Source organism: Carassius auratus, chromosome 46 (genome assembly GCF_003368295.1).
Source record: "Carassius auratus strain Wakin chromosome 46, ASM336829v1, whole genome shotgun sequence".
Classification (NCBI taxonomy): domain Eukaryota; kingdom Metazoa; phylum Chordata; class Actinopteri; order Cypriniformes; family Cyprinidae; genus Carassius; species Carassius auratus.
The window spans coordinates 14,563,651-14,582,195 of record NC_039288.1 but is presented as its reverse complement, the minus strand read 5'-3'; the positions used below and the strand labels follow the sequence as shown (position 1 = coordinate 14,582,195).

Below are 18,545 nucleotides of genomic sequence, written 5' to 3'. Positions count from 1 at the left end.
TTGTGATATGGCTGTATATCGGCCCAGAAGTGATTCAGTGGTTGGCACGAGGCCGCAGTCAATACAGCCATATCGCACAGCTATGAGAGTGATGTTGCATTTACACAACAGTTGATTGATTGGTTCAACTGTTGTGTAATTGATTGATTGGTTCATGTTGCATATGCAGCCAATAAGCTTATTGTTTATTACTTTTTATTTAAATGGCTGGTTAGCATTCACTACAGCAGTTCGCAGCATGCTTTCAGTTCCTCTGAAACCCTCCACCTTCCCCAGCTCCACCTGTATAGATCTGCTATGGGTTATTATAAATGATATTTGTGCATCAGCAGTATGTCTTAAATACTCATTGTACCGTATCGGCATATGTATTTGCAATAGCAAGTTCCTGTACTTGCTTTGCAGCAGCAGCAGCAGCAATAATCTACAACAACTACAATAACCAACAGCAGAAGCGTAGCAGATTTATTCCATCAAGACCAAATACATTAACACAGTTATATCCATAACCATCGTAAATATTCAAAGAGTTGTCATGATTAGACTTTATTAAAAGCTCACTGTATTCTGTAAAGTATTATGGGAGAGAGATAGACTATAAAACATTAGTTTGAATGCCCACTGAGGAAAGCGATGTCTTTGTCGTTGGCTACTATCCATTCATCTGTTGATTTCCGATGACAATGCTAGTCAGTGCATTTGTTGGCTGCATCTTACAAGGTGCTGTTGAAAGTAAAAATAACTTCCTTGTTTACAGCCTTGTTTCAGTGTCTTTCAATGTAAAGTCTTTATTGCTGACTCACTCATAAAAAGTCACTTGTCGCTATCTAATGGTGGAACTGTTAAAAAAAACAGTGCTCTGTGAAGATTGATGCTTTAATAACAATTATTTATTGGGAGCGTTTATGCTGGGATTTCATAAATTTAATGGAGAAAAAAGTATCGTAACTAGTAATGTAACTAATTAATAATTACTTTTTGAAATAGAGTAATAAGAACAGTAACGTAATTGCTTTTAAAAGGAGTAATCAGTAATCTGATTACATTTTCAGAGTAACTTTCCCAACACTTATAATTAAATACTACTATTATTTGTGTAAAATATTGTTTGTACATTTGTCATTGTTTAATAATTCATAATAAATAGCTTCCAGTATGAAGAGAAATACATTTCAGTCAACACTGGGCATCCGTCCTTGCTGATGGAGTCGTGCGGTACATAAGCCAAAAACGTAAACGATTTTTTCCAAAAAAAGCTCCACTTACTCCATGTGTCTGCTTGCATGGAGCTTTGGTACTGGCAGGGAGGGATCATGGTTTTAGGAGTTGCTGCCCACTCGACAGCCTATTTCCATAATTTCCCCTCCCACTTCCTCTGTCCTCCACCCTCATCCAGCATCAGTCACTCAGGGAGGGGATGGAGGGCAGACCGTAGCGTATGGTGGGGGACCATTGTGCCTCTGCTTCTGCAGCATGCTGCAGGCTTTGTAAAGAGAGAAAGAGAACGAGAAAGAGAGAGAGTTGTTGTCACTGTCTGACATTTGCACACGCAGAGGAAGCGAGACGGAGGAGGTGGAGTGCAGAAGGGAAAGGAAAGAATATTTTCTGATCAGGTTTAAGAGCCTTTGGAACTTGGAAATGAGACGGTAAATATTTCCTCTTCTCATTTATCCTTTTGCTGCAATTGTCTGTTTCTCTCACTTTCCTTCCTCTGCCTGCAGCTTGGGTGTGGGGATTCCAGCGTGTGTTTCTGTATGAGGAGCTGTGCAGCATAGTAAACCCCCCACCCTCTCTGTATACATTCTCTTAGCTTGGTATTGCCCCAGTTCATACATCAGGTATTTTCATGCTTTTAGGTGCATGGTGAAGGATGATATCAAGTTATTTTTCTCAAGCATTATAACAGATCAGGGGTTTCTCTTTACAAGTGTGTATTATTAAAAATAACATCACATGTGCCCCCTGCTCTGTAATCTACACATTTAGATGCTTTGTTAATTTTTGTGCATTTCCGTGAATTTCAAGGCAGCAGGTTGGAGATTTTCTAAACTGTGAATTTACGTTTGTTGTTTTATGGGTTGTCCTGGGTCAGACTTTTTAAACTGGGCAGCCGGCTGCCTCACTGCATCTCACCGGTTGTCATGGTTACAGCGATTCCCCCGCCTTAGCTGTGTGACAATTGCTGTTCAATAGATATTGACTTATTTAAAAACACCCCACGCCCTGTGTTCTCCTTCTGGTCCCCTTTCAGTCCACTCAGACAGTCATGTGAATGCATGCATTATTTGCTGATTGCAAGATTAAAATATGTCAGTCAGCACACTCAATTAAATGTGTCTTCATATGCTTGCTACCTTTTAAAGTTGGTGTTATTATGTGCAAAGTTGGAGCAAGACCCATAATTGTCTTTATAAATATACATCATTAGTATTGCGTTGTGTGTACCCTTTGGAAATGTAAATCTTAATGTAAAGTCCTCTGTTTTTGTCTTAAGTGGCCCTTTGCTTCAGCACATTTGTAAGAGTTATCCGAAGAAGAGCTTCCTAACACAAAAATCTATAGTGTATATTCAAAGTCAGTCAGGATGTTCTCTGTGCCAAACCGAGCCTCGAGTCTCAGCCAGATTCATCACTGTTTCTTTTTTAGGACGGTTAGAAACAGGCTTAAATGACAATACTCTAATACCCAGCTAACAAGCCATCCTGAGCTCCCTCAAAATCCATGATGCCGTCAAAGTGATTCAAAGTGGCCTATTTTTAGCGATAATGCACATAAATGTTAAGAGGAATAGTTATACTAAATAGATTGCTGCAGGAATGAGTTCTAAAACCTGGAAACCCTGGTTCCAAGCTTTTATGTGTGTTTTAAAAAGATGATTTCTAACAAGTGGCTAAATGGGACTACAGAGGTTTTGATTAAAATTCATCACACAGAATAGGAGAATACATCTACTTACTAGTCTGCTTTTGCTGCCTCGCGGTGTTTATAACCACAGTCTTGGAGATAGTGTTAGCTACAATTTGTCAACTTGGAGATATTATAGAGTTGTCCGAAGTTTAATGTTTGTGATGTTTATGTCATGTGATTGTGGTGTACCTGTAATTCACTTTTAATCTAAAGTTAACATTTTACTTCTGCCGGTTGTATTTGGTCTTCCAAATTCCTAAAGCTCTGTTCATTTATGAAGAGTATCATGATGAAATAAAGGCTATGAACCATATACTTATATTATCTTATTTTTATTTTAATTTATGCAATAATCCAAAATCCATTAAAAATATTTGACTGACATTTTTTTTTGAGGGAACCAGGGTGATGTTAAAATCTGGGTTGCTCTACAAAAATATGTCAAAATATGACAGCACTGTCCATAAAAGTAAAGTCAACAGGGTCCTGAACAACCCCAAACCCATCTAATTTGAGTTCAAATATAAAATATAAAGTCATATAGGGTTTTAACAACATTAGGGAGGGTAAATGAAAATCAGATTTAATTTTGGAGTGAGCTATCCCTTTAAAGGTTTGCTCAGAGCCTTAGCTAGCTAAAAACACAGAAATACACAGATAATCACAGAGTAACAAACTCAGAGGCTTCTAGGCACCGAGACTCTCAGGACGGCAGGATCCTGAACCAATAATAAATCAATCACCATGTTGAAATCCTGAGCACAGTAGCATCATTATCACACCCCATGTATATATCTCTAGTGTCCACAGGAAGAAGCTTCCACCACTACAAATGTGAGTATCATGAGAAAGACAGGGAGATTAGAATACAGCGATTAAATCTGTCTGTGGCGTTGTATGCTGAGCTTGAAATTTCTTTTCTTTTTGACCTTTAACCTGCTCTCTGTCCCTCCCCTTGTTTCATACTTCTTACCCTCTCTTCTCCCCTGTGCTGAATGACAACCAGTGCCAGTTATGATGTGGCATGTGCCAGCAACAGAGGAGGCAGGCACACCACATGTCTATTTTGAATTCCTATGCAGTCTCCCTGTAGTCCCTTACTCCAGAGATTTCCTCTCAAAACATGTAGGAGAGAGCCCTGAATAATCTCTGCTTCCCAAGAAACTCTTCACAAACACAGACCCCCTCCGAGGCATCTTTGCCCCCATTTTTCATAAGACAGACGCATATAAATTGACAACACAGTTGATGCGGTAAATGGAGCCATAACGCTATCGCTATCTAATGATAGGGCAGATGGACAGGCGAAACCCGAGATTTCCTTCCCATAGAGATGTGCTTCCTCCCTGTTGATATGTACCACGTCATGATGATTCCTCTCAGGGTGTACAGTTACACATGAACCATTTTGTATCTTCACAGTCTTGGACCTTTGGAGGGAGTATTCTGTATCCTGTGAGTTTGGTTTAACAATGAATTGTGAATGAGCGCCAAATGGGCTGCTCGTTCTCATGGTTAACATGCTACCTGGATGAGTTTCTATAGCAACACCAGAGTCCCCTCCCCCACTGTAAAATGCACATGAGCACGCAAAGCATACCACTTTGACTGCTCTCTCTGACTTGCCAGAGATGATGCTGTCATTTTGCCATTTGAACAACACGAGGATTTACAGTACAGTGATAATAGCTCAGATAAAAATAAAACTGCATTTTCTCATTCTTCTCGTTTAATGGGAGGTGTTGTCTTGTTATAATTAGGTTGGTTTGGGTGAAAAAACCCTCGGTTTAGCGAAGCTCAGCTGTGTAACATGTTGACAGAGATGAAACGGTTGTTACTTCCACACCACTAGGTTTGAGCTCCCAGCTGTTCCTTCTCTGTTCTTGCCTCGAGAGTCCTAATGCTACGCATCGCTGCTTTAAAACACCCATCGTTAGGCATTGCACACCCTCACATGCTTGCAGAGCTCTCTTTCTGGCACACCAAGATACATTCTTTATGCTAAATGCCCTATCTGACAGTAATACTGGCCTGAAGGACTGGGATGTACTGAGATTGGTCCGAGATGTCCATGTTCCCTTGAAATATTTCAGTCCATTCCTAAATGTTCAAGAACTCTGTAAGGGTTGACTTCATATTTATAACTATATTGTAATTTCTGCACCAACTGCGTAATAGTCCTGAAACATGACTTCTCAACCGTTTGATATATATATATACACAGTGCATCTATCCTTATCTTTTCATTTGTGTCGATTTGTTGTTTCATTTAAGTAAATATGCCATTTTCTCAGTTAATAGTATCTGGAATGTACTTCAATGCAGTCGTTTTAGTTATGTGATAACATTCACATCATCTTGCATGTATTCTGTCATAAAATATGTATTTAAATCTTATCAGTTAAATCAGTTATTATTGGTCATGTCCTTTATTTCTTGTTCTTCATAATTCTAGGAGTCAGAGGTCAATGACTGCAGGAAAAGAAGTCAGATCCTTAAGAGAGAAGTAAAGAACAAGACATTAGAATGTGAGACTTTGGTGAGTACAAGCTACAGTGCGCAATGCATAATGTCATGGCTGATAATGTCAGAAAGTCATTTGTGCTCTTCTGGTGCACTCCATAAAGCATAAACCACAATTAGTACACTGGCCTTGTTCTCCTGTGTATTTTTCTGAAATGCATGTCCTTCCTTTTACTAAAGCTTTAAATATTCTAAATTTAATTTAATTTTATTTTATTTTAAAGTTATTGACATTGAGGAATTATCCCCAACTACAATATCCACATTTCAAAGCATAACCCTAAGTGTCACTGTACTGCAGTAAATTTTGGAATTGACATACAGTACTTAATTATTAATCCTTTGCATAGATGTGTCCTTTTCCAGCAAGGTTTGTGTATTTATTTTAAAAAGTAAGGATTTGAAGTGAAGGATTTTGATACTAATCTAAGACAGAATTCTTGCATATTACTTCTGCAGAATTTAAAGCCTTTGGACTACATGAGAGCTACATTTTGTAATATTAGTTTTTTACATGTGTAAAGGGCACGTAAGATCTCCCTATACGGTTTGAATGAATGAAGCTACCCCGCACCACCTCATTAGTGGAGATCCTGTGGGTGTTTAATGGGAAAGCACAGGAATAGCATGTCTGATCTTAAAGCGCATGCTCCTCGGTGGCAAATGCTCAAATGTGCTTTCAAGATTCCCTGAGAAACATCTTTATCCATTTATGTCAAATATATTAATTTGATAGAGCCCTAGTGTTGCAATTAAAGTACTGTAGCTCAGCTCGCCTAACATTTGATTTACTCTAATAATTTTAATGAGCTGGGGGGTGTTAATTAGTGTATGTTTTGCAACTTGTAGAGATGACATGTCAAAGAGGTCACAGAGATAATTGCTCTAAATAACAAACAGCTGTCTAACTGGATCAAATCTGTCTTAATGAGAATTTTTCTGTCATTGTGTACCAGCTAAACTGCCTTCTTTGCTTATTGCGGTATATACATTAGTGTAGTGACAGGCTAAGGGAGGAGGCGGCCTCCCTGCTAACCTCCTGTAGCTGTCATAGCAACCACCTGCTCTTAACGGGAGAGGAGCCCTGAGCTTTCACAGCAGGATCAGAGGCTAAGATTTCTGTTTGTTACAGGTACAGACTGGAGATATCACCTAAGATTGACAGATCTGCCACTACAGGATGCATGTTAAAGACTTGAATGTATTGTTGGCAAATAAAACGTATTTAGTAAGAATGAGTGTAGTACCCAGGGTGCCAGTACCAGTAACCTGGTACAGCAATGAATATATGGATAGTTGACTTGAAATACTTTAGGGAAGTTGCCATTCTATAGTCCATCAAAAACTTCAGTAAATTTTTTCGGCACTTTCAACAAATAAGGTATATTTCAGTGTCTCGTTAAAACCTGATACCCAAGAAAAATTATCAAACAAATATGTTTTTTTTTTTGTTTCATTTATAGATAAATTTGCAATGCTGTTACCTATTTATTATTATTATGCATTTTGTATTTATTTTTTATGTTTATTGTTAGAAAACGGGAAAAGGTACCAAAGTGCCATTTACAGTAAAATGTATTTATTTATTTGAAAATACTCAAGAAAAAAGGTATTTTTTTTATTGATTAGTTAATTATTTTATTAATTTATTATGTTATGTATTTATTTATTTATTTTTAATTTATCTAAACATTGTCTGGATTTAAAACAGAATTATTTTCTCAGTTCATTTTCTTTAACATAACATAACATAATTGAGATAATTTTATCTGCATCCCAGTGTTCTGTTTGTCTTGTTATATATCTATGGTGGTATAACAACACCCACACAGCCTATATACATCTACAATGCTGCAGTGGTTGACCATGTAAAGAGCCTCATCTCAGTGAATGTTGTGGAAGGATGAGCAAAGCTTTTCTGAGCAGCTGCAGAACCAGCGGCCAAACTGGAGGGTTGGGATCAGGCAGCCATGTCTGCACGAATTAATATTGTGGCTTGCTTTCGCTCTCTGTCTCTCTTTCCAAGACTGCCTCCTTCTTTCACTGTTCTGCTTCTTGAGCCATCCATATGGAAATCAGAAGCAGGAATCCTGGGTTTGATATGTGCTGCTGCTTTAACTCACATCCCTGTGAGAGTTACAGTTGATAATCCCATGGTAGTCTAATCTTTACCACATTAAAGCTGCATTTAATCAGCCGTGATTGCGCAGCGAACTGCATATTTTTTTACTCCTGGTTTCAATGTGCAGCCAGTTCAGCTGCCTCTTAAAGGTCCCTTGAGCAGAGGTTAAAGACTGTCCTTTCATACGAGGTAATAGAACATGATGGCTGAAATGTTCCCAAATGTATTTTAGAATATGCTACACTTGATCCCATGGGAGGTCTGTGGTGGTCACTGTTTGCAGGCAGTTGAGTGTGCGCCACATTCGTGTGCAGTAGCTGTCATGACCAGGGTGACGCTGTGGTTGACAGACAGGGCTTCTGACAAGAAAGTTTTAATGTTCCTCTAGTTGCTGTTGAGCAAACCTGCCACCTGAAATACTATGACATGTGAGCCAGTCAGGAAGGGACAGGATGCTGAGTCAGAGATGCTCACAGAGTTCAGCCAGGGGGTTGCACTTTGAAAACTTCAAGTGACGGGCGGCTGTTTTAAACAGTCAAATTAGATAAATTAGGGGGTGTATTTATGAGTAGATTTATTGTGGTGAGATACAAGTCGTCTGCTCAGAAGAGAGATGATTTTGGTTGCCTTTTTCTTTATTTTTCTAAACATTGTGTAAACATGAGCTATGCAGTATTTAACATTTTAAAATGCTATCCTAGCTACATCCTAGCTTAAGATGTATAGACATCTGTACGTAAGCTATTTGTAGGTTGAATCACCTAGAAATTCAGGTGCTCTGTAGAAAACAAAACATTTGGGTTTGTTTGACCCAGCCAAAATCGACTAATCAATTCATCTAATCAATCAATTAACTGTCCGAGCATTGGAAAAAGGAGGAAGTGTTTGGAAAACCTGTTTGAAATTTTCATTTAGTGTTGCAAGTGGAGACAAAAATGATACACTTCAAAAAAGAAGCATAAATGACCTCAATCCAATTAAAAAGGTAATCTACCAACAAATTGAATCTGGTCTGTGGTAATTGCTGCAGAGTGCCAATCTCAATGAAATATTAACTCATTTTTCACACACAACATTATAGATGTTTTGAGATTTGGGAGGCCAGTGATGAATGAAAAAATGAGCACCCATCTTCATTCCTTTTCAACTAAAGTGATTTGTGTTTAAAAGATTGTGATTTCATCACCCATGGGTTTATTCTCTAATCAGTCACATTTATGCACCCTGTTGTTCACAACGAGATTTATATGTTGATCTTTCTTTCCTTTGGATGATACAGCAAAATTGTATTTCTCTGCAGTTGTACTTCTCACCAGTACTCTCAATAGATAGATAGATAGATAGATAGATAGATAGATAGATAGATAGATAGATAGATAGATAGATAGATAGATAGATAGATAGATAGATAGATAGATAGATAGATAGATAGATAGATAGATAGATAGATAGATAGATAGATAGATAGATGAGCTGATGAAAATGAGCTGACTCCTTTTTTCCTTTTCCTCTTGACAGAAGAATGAGCTTCAGGATGCTTTGCTCGAAAGAAAAAGGCTCAATCATGAGCTGCTTAGTCATATCCTGAGGGCCACAAAGTATGAGAAGGTAAGATATGGTCAGTATTACACCCCAGCTGATCTCATCAGATCAATGGCTGCTCATTACATGGCTCTTCTTGGAACATGTGCCCAAAAGGCTCTGCTCTGCATCTCATCAGCAGTATTGATATTATCGCATCCCTTTCTGGTCAATATATCCACCTTGTTTGTTTTCACTAGATTTAGTTCATTGATACTGAATAGGGTTTTGCCTTTATGCATTTATTATGGTTTGAAATCGGCACCCAAATGCATATTGGAAGTAATCAGAAAGTGAAAGACTTAAACTTGATCATACTGTGAAGGGAATCCAGTGACACACAAATAGGGATAGAAATGTGAGTAGCAAATCTGCTAAGAAGTGGATATCATTCTGATAAAGGAACTGCTGAGAGTGGCAGTCTATGGCACTCAATGTGTTATTAGTGTAATTTTCACTAGTGCTTTTTCTTTTTTGCCAAGCCACCATGCCATGATTTGGCAGTCTCTTTCAAAATAATCCACAGGCTGCTCTTCTCCTCTAACAGCAAAAAGGGCCATCTGTCACAACCCCAGACAAGTGTCTGAGATAAAATGTCTTTTGTTTAATCAGGTAGTGCTGTATGTTCCCATTCCCTTTCCCTCAGTGATCAAAGGCTCATTTCCCAGCATTCAGTGGTGCTAACAAGGCAGAGGAAAGTAGGTAAATAACCCCAAGTGGGACGGGTCAGTTTGTTACATGCTTCTGCACCAGGCACAATCTCATATACTGATCTTAAATCAATACAATATGTGAATCAACCTCCCCATTTTCCTGAGCCTGAACGGATGAAATGTGTGCTAATAAATGAGAGTATGGGCTTGTGCCAGAATGATGCAGCCACTAGTGTGGGATATATTGAGTGGTGAATTTTGATCGGAAATTTTTTGACTCTGTCCTGAGATGACCCTCTTCTGCACTCATCAGGTGATTGGTTGCGTTTCTCTGAGCTCTGCCAGCATCGTGAGTCAATGTAAAAGGCAAACACATTTTTGAAAATTGAATATTTATTTTTAGAGCTGTCGCCTAAAAAAATGCATTTACACACTATTGCAGAGTCAGTAATTTTCTTCCTTTTGTTGTGGCTATAATTAAATGTCCAACATTTGAAGTCTGGCCAAGGTTCCTCTATTAGCTCTGCTTTTCTTTGTTTAAAGGGATAATTCACCCAAAAATGAAAATCTGATGTTTATCTGCTTACCCCCAGGGCATCCAAGATGTAGGTGACTTTGTTTCTTCAATAGAACATTAACTACAAATGTTTTTTGCAGTCTATCAGTCTTATAATGTAAGTGGATGGGAATCACGGCTAAATCATACAATAAAACAAACAAAAAATGTACGCAAACAAATTAGACCCTGTGGCTCTTGACGACACTGATGTGTAAAGACCCAAAACCATTGGACTGTGTGAGAACAGTATTTATGTATATATATATATATATATATATATATATATATATATATATATATATATATATATATATATATATATATATATATATATATATATATATATATATATATATATATATATATTTTTTTTTTTTTTTTTACATCTGATTCATGGAATGTCTGACCTGTTAGAACTCTCCTGAGTGCGTTCTGTTGTGTGCATTCTCAGCAGCAGGCGCACGAGGCGTCTTCTTCTTCTTCTTGCTTTACGTCGGATCACAGACTTATAAGTGCATTACAGCCACCTATCTCTCAAATGGACCATTGACACTCTATTTGCAATCTCAGTTAGAGTTAATGTTCCACTTCAGAGATAGGCGGCAACAAGAAGAAGAAGACGCCTCACACACCTGCTGCTGAGAATGCGCACAACAGGATGCGAACAGTTCAGACATTGCATGAATCAGAAAAACAATATAAATACTGTTCAGTTTCTTGCACAGACCAATCGTTTTTTGTATGTTTTAGTCATGATTCCCATCCACTTACATCATAAGACTGATAGACTGCAACGGTTTGACTAAACAACTCAAGTTTGAGTTCTACTGAAGAAACAAAGTCACCTACATCTTGGATTCCCTGGGGGTAAGCAGATAAACATTATTATTAAATTTTTGGGTGAACTATCCCTTTACCTGACAGTTGTGTATGTTTAGATGGATTTTTGTGACTTAAGGCAGTTTATATATCCTTATTTTGTTTCCAACTCTTTTACTCTGTAGGTAAAGTCAGACTATGATCGGCTCAGAAAGGCTTTTGGTTGTGTGAGTCAAGAGAAAGACTCTGCCAGGCAGGAGAAGGCTCAGCTCCAAGACAAACTGGAGAACCTTGAGCAGGTCCTGAAGGTAAGATGTTAGATATTAGTGAAACAGTAGTTTGATTACCAATTCAAATCCAGCCAGCATTCATTATGATCTTGGAAAGAGCCATCTCAAACTTTAATCTTAATAACACCAATGATTTAGAAAGAGTTTTGAAGACAGAGACGGCCTTGTAAAATACTGTAAACTGACTGTTTATTATATCATTAAACTCCTTTTTTATATCTAATAAAGGAATCAGTATTATTAAAGATTGTATTTAGAGTCTTGCTTTTAAAGGAAAAAGAGATCCCAGCTGAGATAATGATGTTGCATTAATCTGATTTGTTTCTGCCAGCATCATGTTGCTCTCTCATTGTTCAATGAAACGTGTCCCTGTACTTGTAGCTTTATTGACTGCTTGTGTCATGTGTCCCGAGATGAGGAAGAATGTTCTTATAACAAGAAATCGATTGCTCATCTTTGAAATGAGAAATATGTTTTTATCTCTCCTACCTTTCTTATTATTGACTATGTGATAAATGATTACAGAAGAGATGAAATAAGACAAAGAACTAGAGGTAGTATAGCAATAAGTCGATCAGAAAACAAGAGGTTTTCTGTAAAATTTCAGGATTCCTTTTGAAGTTGTTTGAAGATGTCTTTTTCTTCTCAGAAAGGCATAATCATTCCAGATAGTGTTGCAGCAGGGGACAAAAAAAAAGATTTTTTGTCTGAAATGTTTCATTTGAACTTTCCACTGGGTAAGTCTATTTAAGTCTATCTATTTTAAATCCCCCCAAAAAATGATCCAACCGTTCTTGGTTTTCGGGATTTTCACAGAACATGTTGTATTTACCAAGTGCCGCTCTATCAGTGGCTGTTGGCGTCATCACTCACAATGTCACTACTGCACTTAACGTGTCTGTTAAAGCGCACGAGAGGTTATCCATAATGCTTTTCCCAGGTCTTTGTCCGCAGCCTGAATACAGCAGATTAGAACAGGGTTTAATTTACTGGTTTTACAATGTGTCTTTAAGAAAGCAGGAGTTTCTACAAATGTGTGACAAACATGTCCTAACTCTAATTTCCTTTTTTTTTTCTCTTTCTGGTTTTACTTTTCTCACATTTAGCATATGCGAGAGGCTGCCGATCGGCGGCAGCAGCTGGAGGCAGAGCATGAGCAGGCCTTGGCTTTCCTCAACTCCAGACAGCAGGAGATCACCCTTCTGCAGAAGGTAAGAACCTCAGTGAACCTCAAACATGCCAGCACACACACATACAGTATGGGTGTTTCGTTAACTACAGTCACTGTATGTCCCAGGGATTCATCTTTGTTTATTTAACACATTGTAAGTTTGAATGTCACATTGAAACTGTCTTTTAAACTTACATAACAGACATAATCATTTATACGGTTTTTCAGTTCCCTTTTATATGGATGTTTAATACTTAGAATATTTTTTTTATTGAATATCCAACCAAGCTGTTATTTTGTTATTTTTATTATATTATAATATAATTAAATTGTTAGCAGGTCTGCAACAAACAATCATTTTGATTATCAATAAATCCAACGATTACTTGAATGATTAATTTAATAATTGTAGATTATTTCACCGATTAATCAGTAGGCTTTGATCAATTATATAGCTTTTTTAATTAGTTAACATACATATATATATATATATATATATATATATATATATATATATATATATATATATATTCTATATTCTATATTACATTTATACATAGAGCTGATTTGTAGTAGAAAATTAAATAGTAATTCTAACAGAAAGTGACACTGACACATTTTTCTGTTTAATATTGTAAAGCTGCTTGCTTTAAAGCCATCTATTGTATAAAATGTTATAGAAATAAATGTGATATGAAGTGCCATCCATCATATCAGATGCTTTCTTAACTGCTTTTCTCACCACTGGCATCTTAGTGGTGTGTTTATTTTGTTATTGAGAGAAAAGCTTGCAGCACACACACACACATATATATATATATATATATATATATATATATATATATATATATATATATATATATATATATATATATATATATATATATATATATATATATATATATATTCATGTAAACGCTGCTCTCATCAGTGCCAGTATTTCCGCTAACAGTAAGCCGCTGCTTGTGTACAGTATATCAAACTTGTTTATACCTCTTAATGAAGAACAAAGTGTTGGTACACTCAACTACGACCCACAGGAGAAAAACTTGTGCAACATGGTCTTCAGGGTATATCAGGGTCTTTACACATGACAGCATTAGCAGTTTTGTAAACTCATTTGCATGACTCATAAGCATGTCTTCTTCTATTGGACTGCAGTCTGGAGCACTGAGTTACAGTCTTGCAGTTACAGTGACACACTGGTCAAACCTCATTATTGTAGACCTTTACATTGCGTCATATGAGATCAACTATTGTTTATTGTCTACAGTATATTGACTTTTTACTATTAAATGAGATATTAAATTAGATTTAGCAAGGCAAATGAGTTTGAAATGAATGCTTTTCACAGCACTGATCACTATTTTGAACCAGTTCAGTTCATTATGCCAATATCTTATTCATCTGTTATTTTTTTATGCCATATCTAATGATCATGATATGTCATACTTTTTTTTAGTCCTTCCACAGAAGTTGATGTAAGGATAAGAAAATATTCTTCTGACATGGAAGCAATAGATATTCTGGCATAGTAGGGCTGGATAAAATCAGTGCAGTCACATAATAGGATCACGACTGCAGAACTGTTTGCTTTTCTTTGTCTGTGGCCTTTCAGGAAGGAGCAGCGACAGGCAAACAAAGCAATTAGAGCCGACAGCAGACACCACATCAGTGCAGATCCCTAGGGAGGGCTTTAACAGAGCTTTTACCTCACTAACATACACGACACAGGCATATGCACAAATGACTTGATTGAACTCACATGGCAATCATAGTCTGTCTTTATCTTACAATTTCCTGAGTTTGAAGTGTAATTTTTACACACTTATGAGTAGGGGTGTAACGTTCAAATTACTCACGATTTGGTTTGTAACACAATTTTAGAGTCACGGTTTCACGGTATGCTATGGAAAAAAGGACTATACTATCAAATAAAAATGAATACAATAGAGCAAGGATACAAATAAAATAAAAGGTGCTTTTCAGGTTTTAAAGGTAGGTCTAACAGGTAGGTAGGCTTAACAGTTTTTAGGTACAGAAATTGTACTCAAATGTAAAATAAAATTGCATATTTGACTGTAAAAATTAAAGATGAATCCTTAATAAAGTTACAAAAGCTATTTAATTGAGAGAATAGAGTGATTTCCTTGTCTTTTGTTGTTTATTTTACATACAATTTTTTAAGTGCACAGATCCAGTACACTGATCATATTCAAGCATATGGCACTCACATTGAACAGTTTACAAAGAGTGACTGTTTTTTTAATTTATTTGTTCATTGCTGTTGTTGTAATGTTTTGGGAATCCAGAATGTGTATCCATCGACAGAAACATACTGTAACAGTGTAAAATAGGGAACACTTATTCACTATTAACTACGACTTTTCCCTCAATAAATTCCTAATGTACTGCTTATTAATAGTTAGCAAGGTAGTTGTTAAGTTTAGGTATTGAGTAGGAGTAGGGATGTAGAATAAGTTAATGTAAGGCATTAATATGTGCTTAATTACTACTAATAAATAGCTAATATTCTAGTAATATGCATGCTAATGAGAAACTAGTTAAGAGACCCTAAAATAAAGTTATACCAAACAAACATAACCAAACTCTGTCTGTTTTAACGGTTGTTATCTTTAACAAGCCAAATTACAGATGCATCGTCAGATTTAAGTTGAACCATGGTGCAAGTGTGCAAGAGCGTACCAAACCGTGGGTGAAGAACGGTACGGTTTGACAGAGAACGGTTACACCCCTACTTATGAGCAACTGCTGTGAACTGTGACTCACAGTTTTGCCCTTCAGATACAGAATTTCCCCTCTGGGATCAACCAAATCTTGGCAAATCTTTTAGAAATTAGAATCAATGTGAAATTATGATGTCCTGCTGACGTTGCACTTACTTTCTGAGATTTGGGTCTGTTGGATTTTGAGTGAATGGAATTGCATTTGTACAGCTAGACTAAATATGCTATCTCTTATTTTCAGGTTCAGGCAGAAGCTGAAAAAGAACGTGAAGAAGTGGTGCATCTGCTAGAGGTAAAATATTATCTTATTGCTTCCCTTCTGTCCTATGGAATCCTGCTATGAAAAGCCCAGTTTACACTCCTGGCTTGGTCCGCGGAGTCTGGCTTTCGCACAAAAAGGACCTGTCTTCCCAAATTATCTGATAAACCTATAAGGGACCAGTGCAACCTGCCTGGATCCCTCACGTGTTTGATTAAAGACCTCCATGTCTGACATTCAGTCCACTCTTGAGAAGCTTCTGCTTGTCACTTACTATCAGCTTGACTTTCGAGTAGAAAACTCTTTCCAGAGTATCCTCATTTATATGACCTTCATAATTTGTTTGCCTTTTTTCATCTTTAATATTGTATGTTACACCTTGTGTTTCTGTTTCAAGCCCTTAAGTTTATCCTTTTTTCCGTAATTAAATATTTTGTTTGTTCTTTGATATTTTTCCTTTCGGACCCTTGTTATTCTGATTTATACATACATATATATATGTCATGCGAGGTATAAAAAACAACACGGACCATGACTTTTTTTAAAAAATAAGTCACCCAGAAATATTTTTTTTTGTCATCATTTACTCATTCCAAATCCATTCGATTTTCTTCCATTGAACAAAAAAGGAGAAATATTTATGAATATACTAATTTTCTAACATGTGAGTAAAGTGTGGCTTTCCAGTTTCAAACAGGACACAAAAACATTACAAAAGCATCATAAGAGTGCTCATTGTGACTCATGTAGTGCATTTTGATTTTTGAGACCATAGTCAAGGATTTGTGTGAAGAACAGACTGAAACTTAAGTCTCTATTAACTGATTACATTCCAGTATGAACAGCAGGGATTATTAAATAATGACAGAATTTGTATTTTTGGGTGACCCTTCACTTTTAAATGATTGCATTTTGTGTGTCTTTTGAGTATCTCTACTGCTACACTCATCTGACTCATCTGAGTTAATAGTTTAACAAACAAAATTAAGTTTCCCTGAGATGGTGACAGGCTCTTGCATCAGGTCTTTTGTTGTTGGGCTAAAACTAGGACCTGGTGAAATTGTGTGACTTTATCAGTATTTAGGTCTGGTTACATAATACACTTAATACTCCCTCTGTCCCTATCTCTCTCTCTCTCTCTCTCTCTCTTACACACACACACACACACACACACACACGAACACACACACACACACACACACACACACAGAGAGATAGAGAGGTTATTTAAACCTCTTATGCCTTTGCCTCTAAAAAGTCTCTCGTTTTTTTTTTTTTTTTTTTTTTTGTAGCGCCTCATGAATGCTGTTCAAAAAACAAGGTTCTCAAATTAAAACTAGGGATGTGTGCCCCAACTAATTTCATTATTGTTTAAAAAGAGATTTTGTATTATGAAAATGTTGTACATGCAATCCATTTGAAATCCTATTAATCTATAAAATCCCATTCTGAATGTTGCTGAAAAATATTTGCAGTGTACTTATATATGCAATGTGCTTTACTTGCATTATGATCCTTGTAAATTTAACTTAATCAGCATTAGACAATATAGACATAGTTGTTAAAATTCTACTAAATCAATAGGCATTACAGGAAAATTTAATTCAAACTCAATAGCCTGTTATAAATAGTTTTTCTTTTCAGCCATGTCATGGTCTCAAAGCAAAACAATTTGAGTACTACTGCTACAGTTCAGTCTATTTCTTCTTTGTATTTATTCCTATGTATGATATAAATGATTAGTTTTTCTCATTTATGTATTTCTTTCTTGTATATTCCTCACCCTGACTTTCAAAGGTCAAGGTTCATGACTTAGAGCAGAAATGCCGGACACGGAGTGAGCAGTGCAATATTTTGTCGAAGGAGCTGGGGAAATATCACCCGGGTTCAGATGCAGAGGAGACACTAAACACTGACTCACAGAAGAAAAACTTGTGCAACAGTTACAACAGCCTCCAGCGCGAGGCTGAAAAAAGTGAGTGAAGCATTTTTCAAACAGTTGGAGGTGTATTTTCTCTACATGAACCACAGACATTTAAGAATGTTGTGAGCAGTTTAAATAACACTTTTGAGGAATTTCTGACCTTCCTTTAAATGCATCTAATTTAAATAAAATTTATTTTCAGGTCACACTTTTTTTTACATGCAGCACATTGCGTTTATCTCATAAAGTGTACAATGTTAAAATTATAGTGCTTTTGGTAAGGGGGAACATTCAGAATGCATAATATTTTTTCAGTAAATAGAGAGCTGCAAAAATTATGTACATTGATTGCAGCTTGCATTCTACATTCTATTTATTTATTTATTTTTTATTATGAAATTATCGAATAATTAAAACAATTGATACTTCCAACCCCAGCAACCATTAGCTACTAGTGAAACGTGTTGTGTATGCTGATATCTGTGTTTTATTTGTATTTTTCTTATTAAAAATATGTAATTTTTTTTATTACATCTGTTTATATTTTTATAATTATAATTCGTGCATGTGTAAATAAGTACAATATCCGTTCTAACACATCACTTTGATTCCTCTGATTTTAAATAAATCTGTTTAATTTTATTGCCTTCTCATCTGCCTAATGTTATTTTTTCCACAGCCTTATTTAGATCTATTTGTTCAGATCCATCCTATTGTTCAGTGATCAAAGTCATTGATTTCCATTATAACTCATGCTTGCAGGTGATGAGAGATCTGACGGATCTCCACTGGTCTCAGAACTGCCCATAGTACAGCAACACAAGAGAGACAAGCCAGAGCAGCTGTCAGTCAAACCCACCGTCCAAACCCAGAGTCGCTCCAGTAGCCCCATGCAAGCATCCCTCTCAGAGGTTTGTCATGCGTCACAGCTGCAGTGTGCCACGAGCAGATAACAGTACCTGTTTATCTGACTGTATTTTACTCAGGAAA

At 36.6% G+C, this 18,545-nt stretch overlaps 1 protein-coding gene across 3 annotated transcripts in view; it reads left to right on the top strand.

Annotated features, from left to right (window-relative positions):
- The window catches only part of LOC113064309 (RIMS-binding protein 2), a 45,682-nt gene that overhangs the window by 14,277 nt on the left and 12,860 nt on the right, over positions 1-18,545 (top strand). The window contains exons 6-13 of one of the 3 annotated variants that reach the window (XM_026235019.1): positions 5,362-5,446; positions 9,071-9,160; positions 10,100-10,135; positions 11,350-11,472; positions 12,561-12,665; positions 15,614-15,664; positions 17,429-17,606; positions 18,318-18,466. In XM_026235019.1, the coding sequence (XP_026090804.1) occupies positions 5,362-5,446; positions 9,071-9,160; positions 10,100-10,135; positions 11,350-11,472; positions 12,561-12,665; positions 15,614-15,664; positions 17,429-17,606; positions 18,318-18,466 (817 nt within the window). Of the gene's footprint in view, positions 1-5,361; positions 5,447-9,070; positions 9,161-10,099; positions 10,136-11,193; positions 11,213-11,349; positions 11,473-11,601; positions 12,192-12,560; positions 12,666-15,613; positions 15,665-17,428; positions 17,607-18,317; positions 18,467-18,545 lie in introns of those variants that run through there. The other 2 variants (XM_026235020.1, XM_026235021.1) reach the window with 2 other exon arrangements.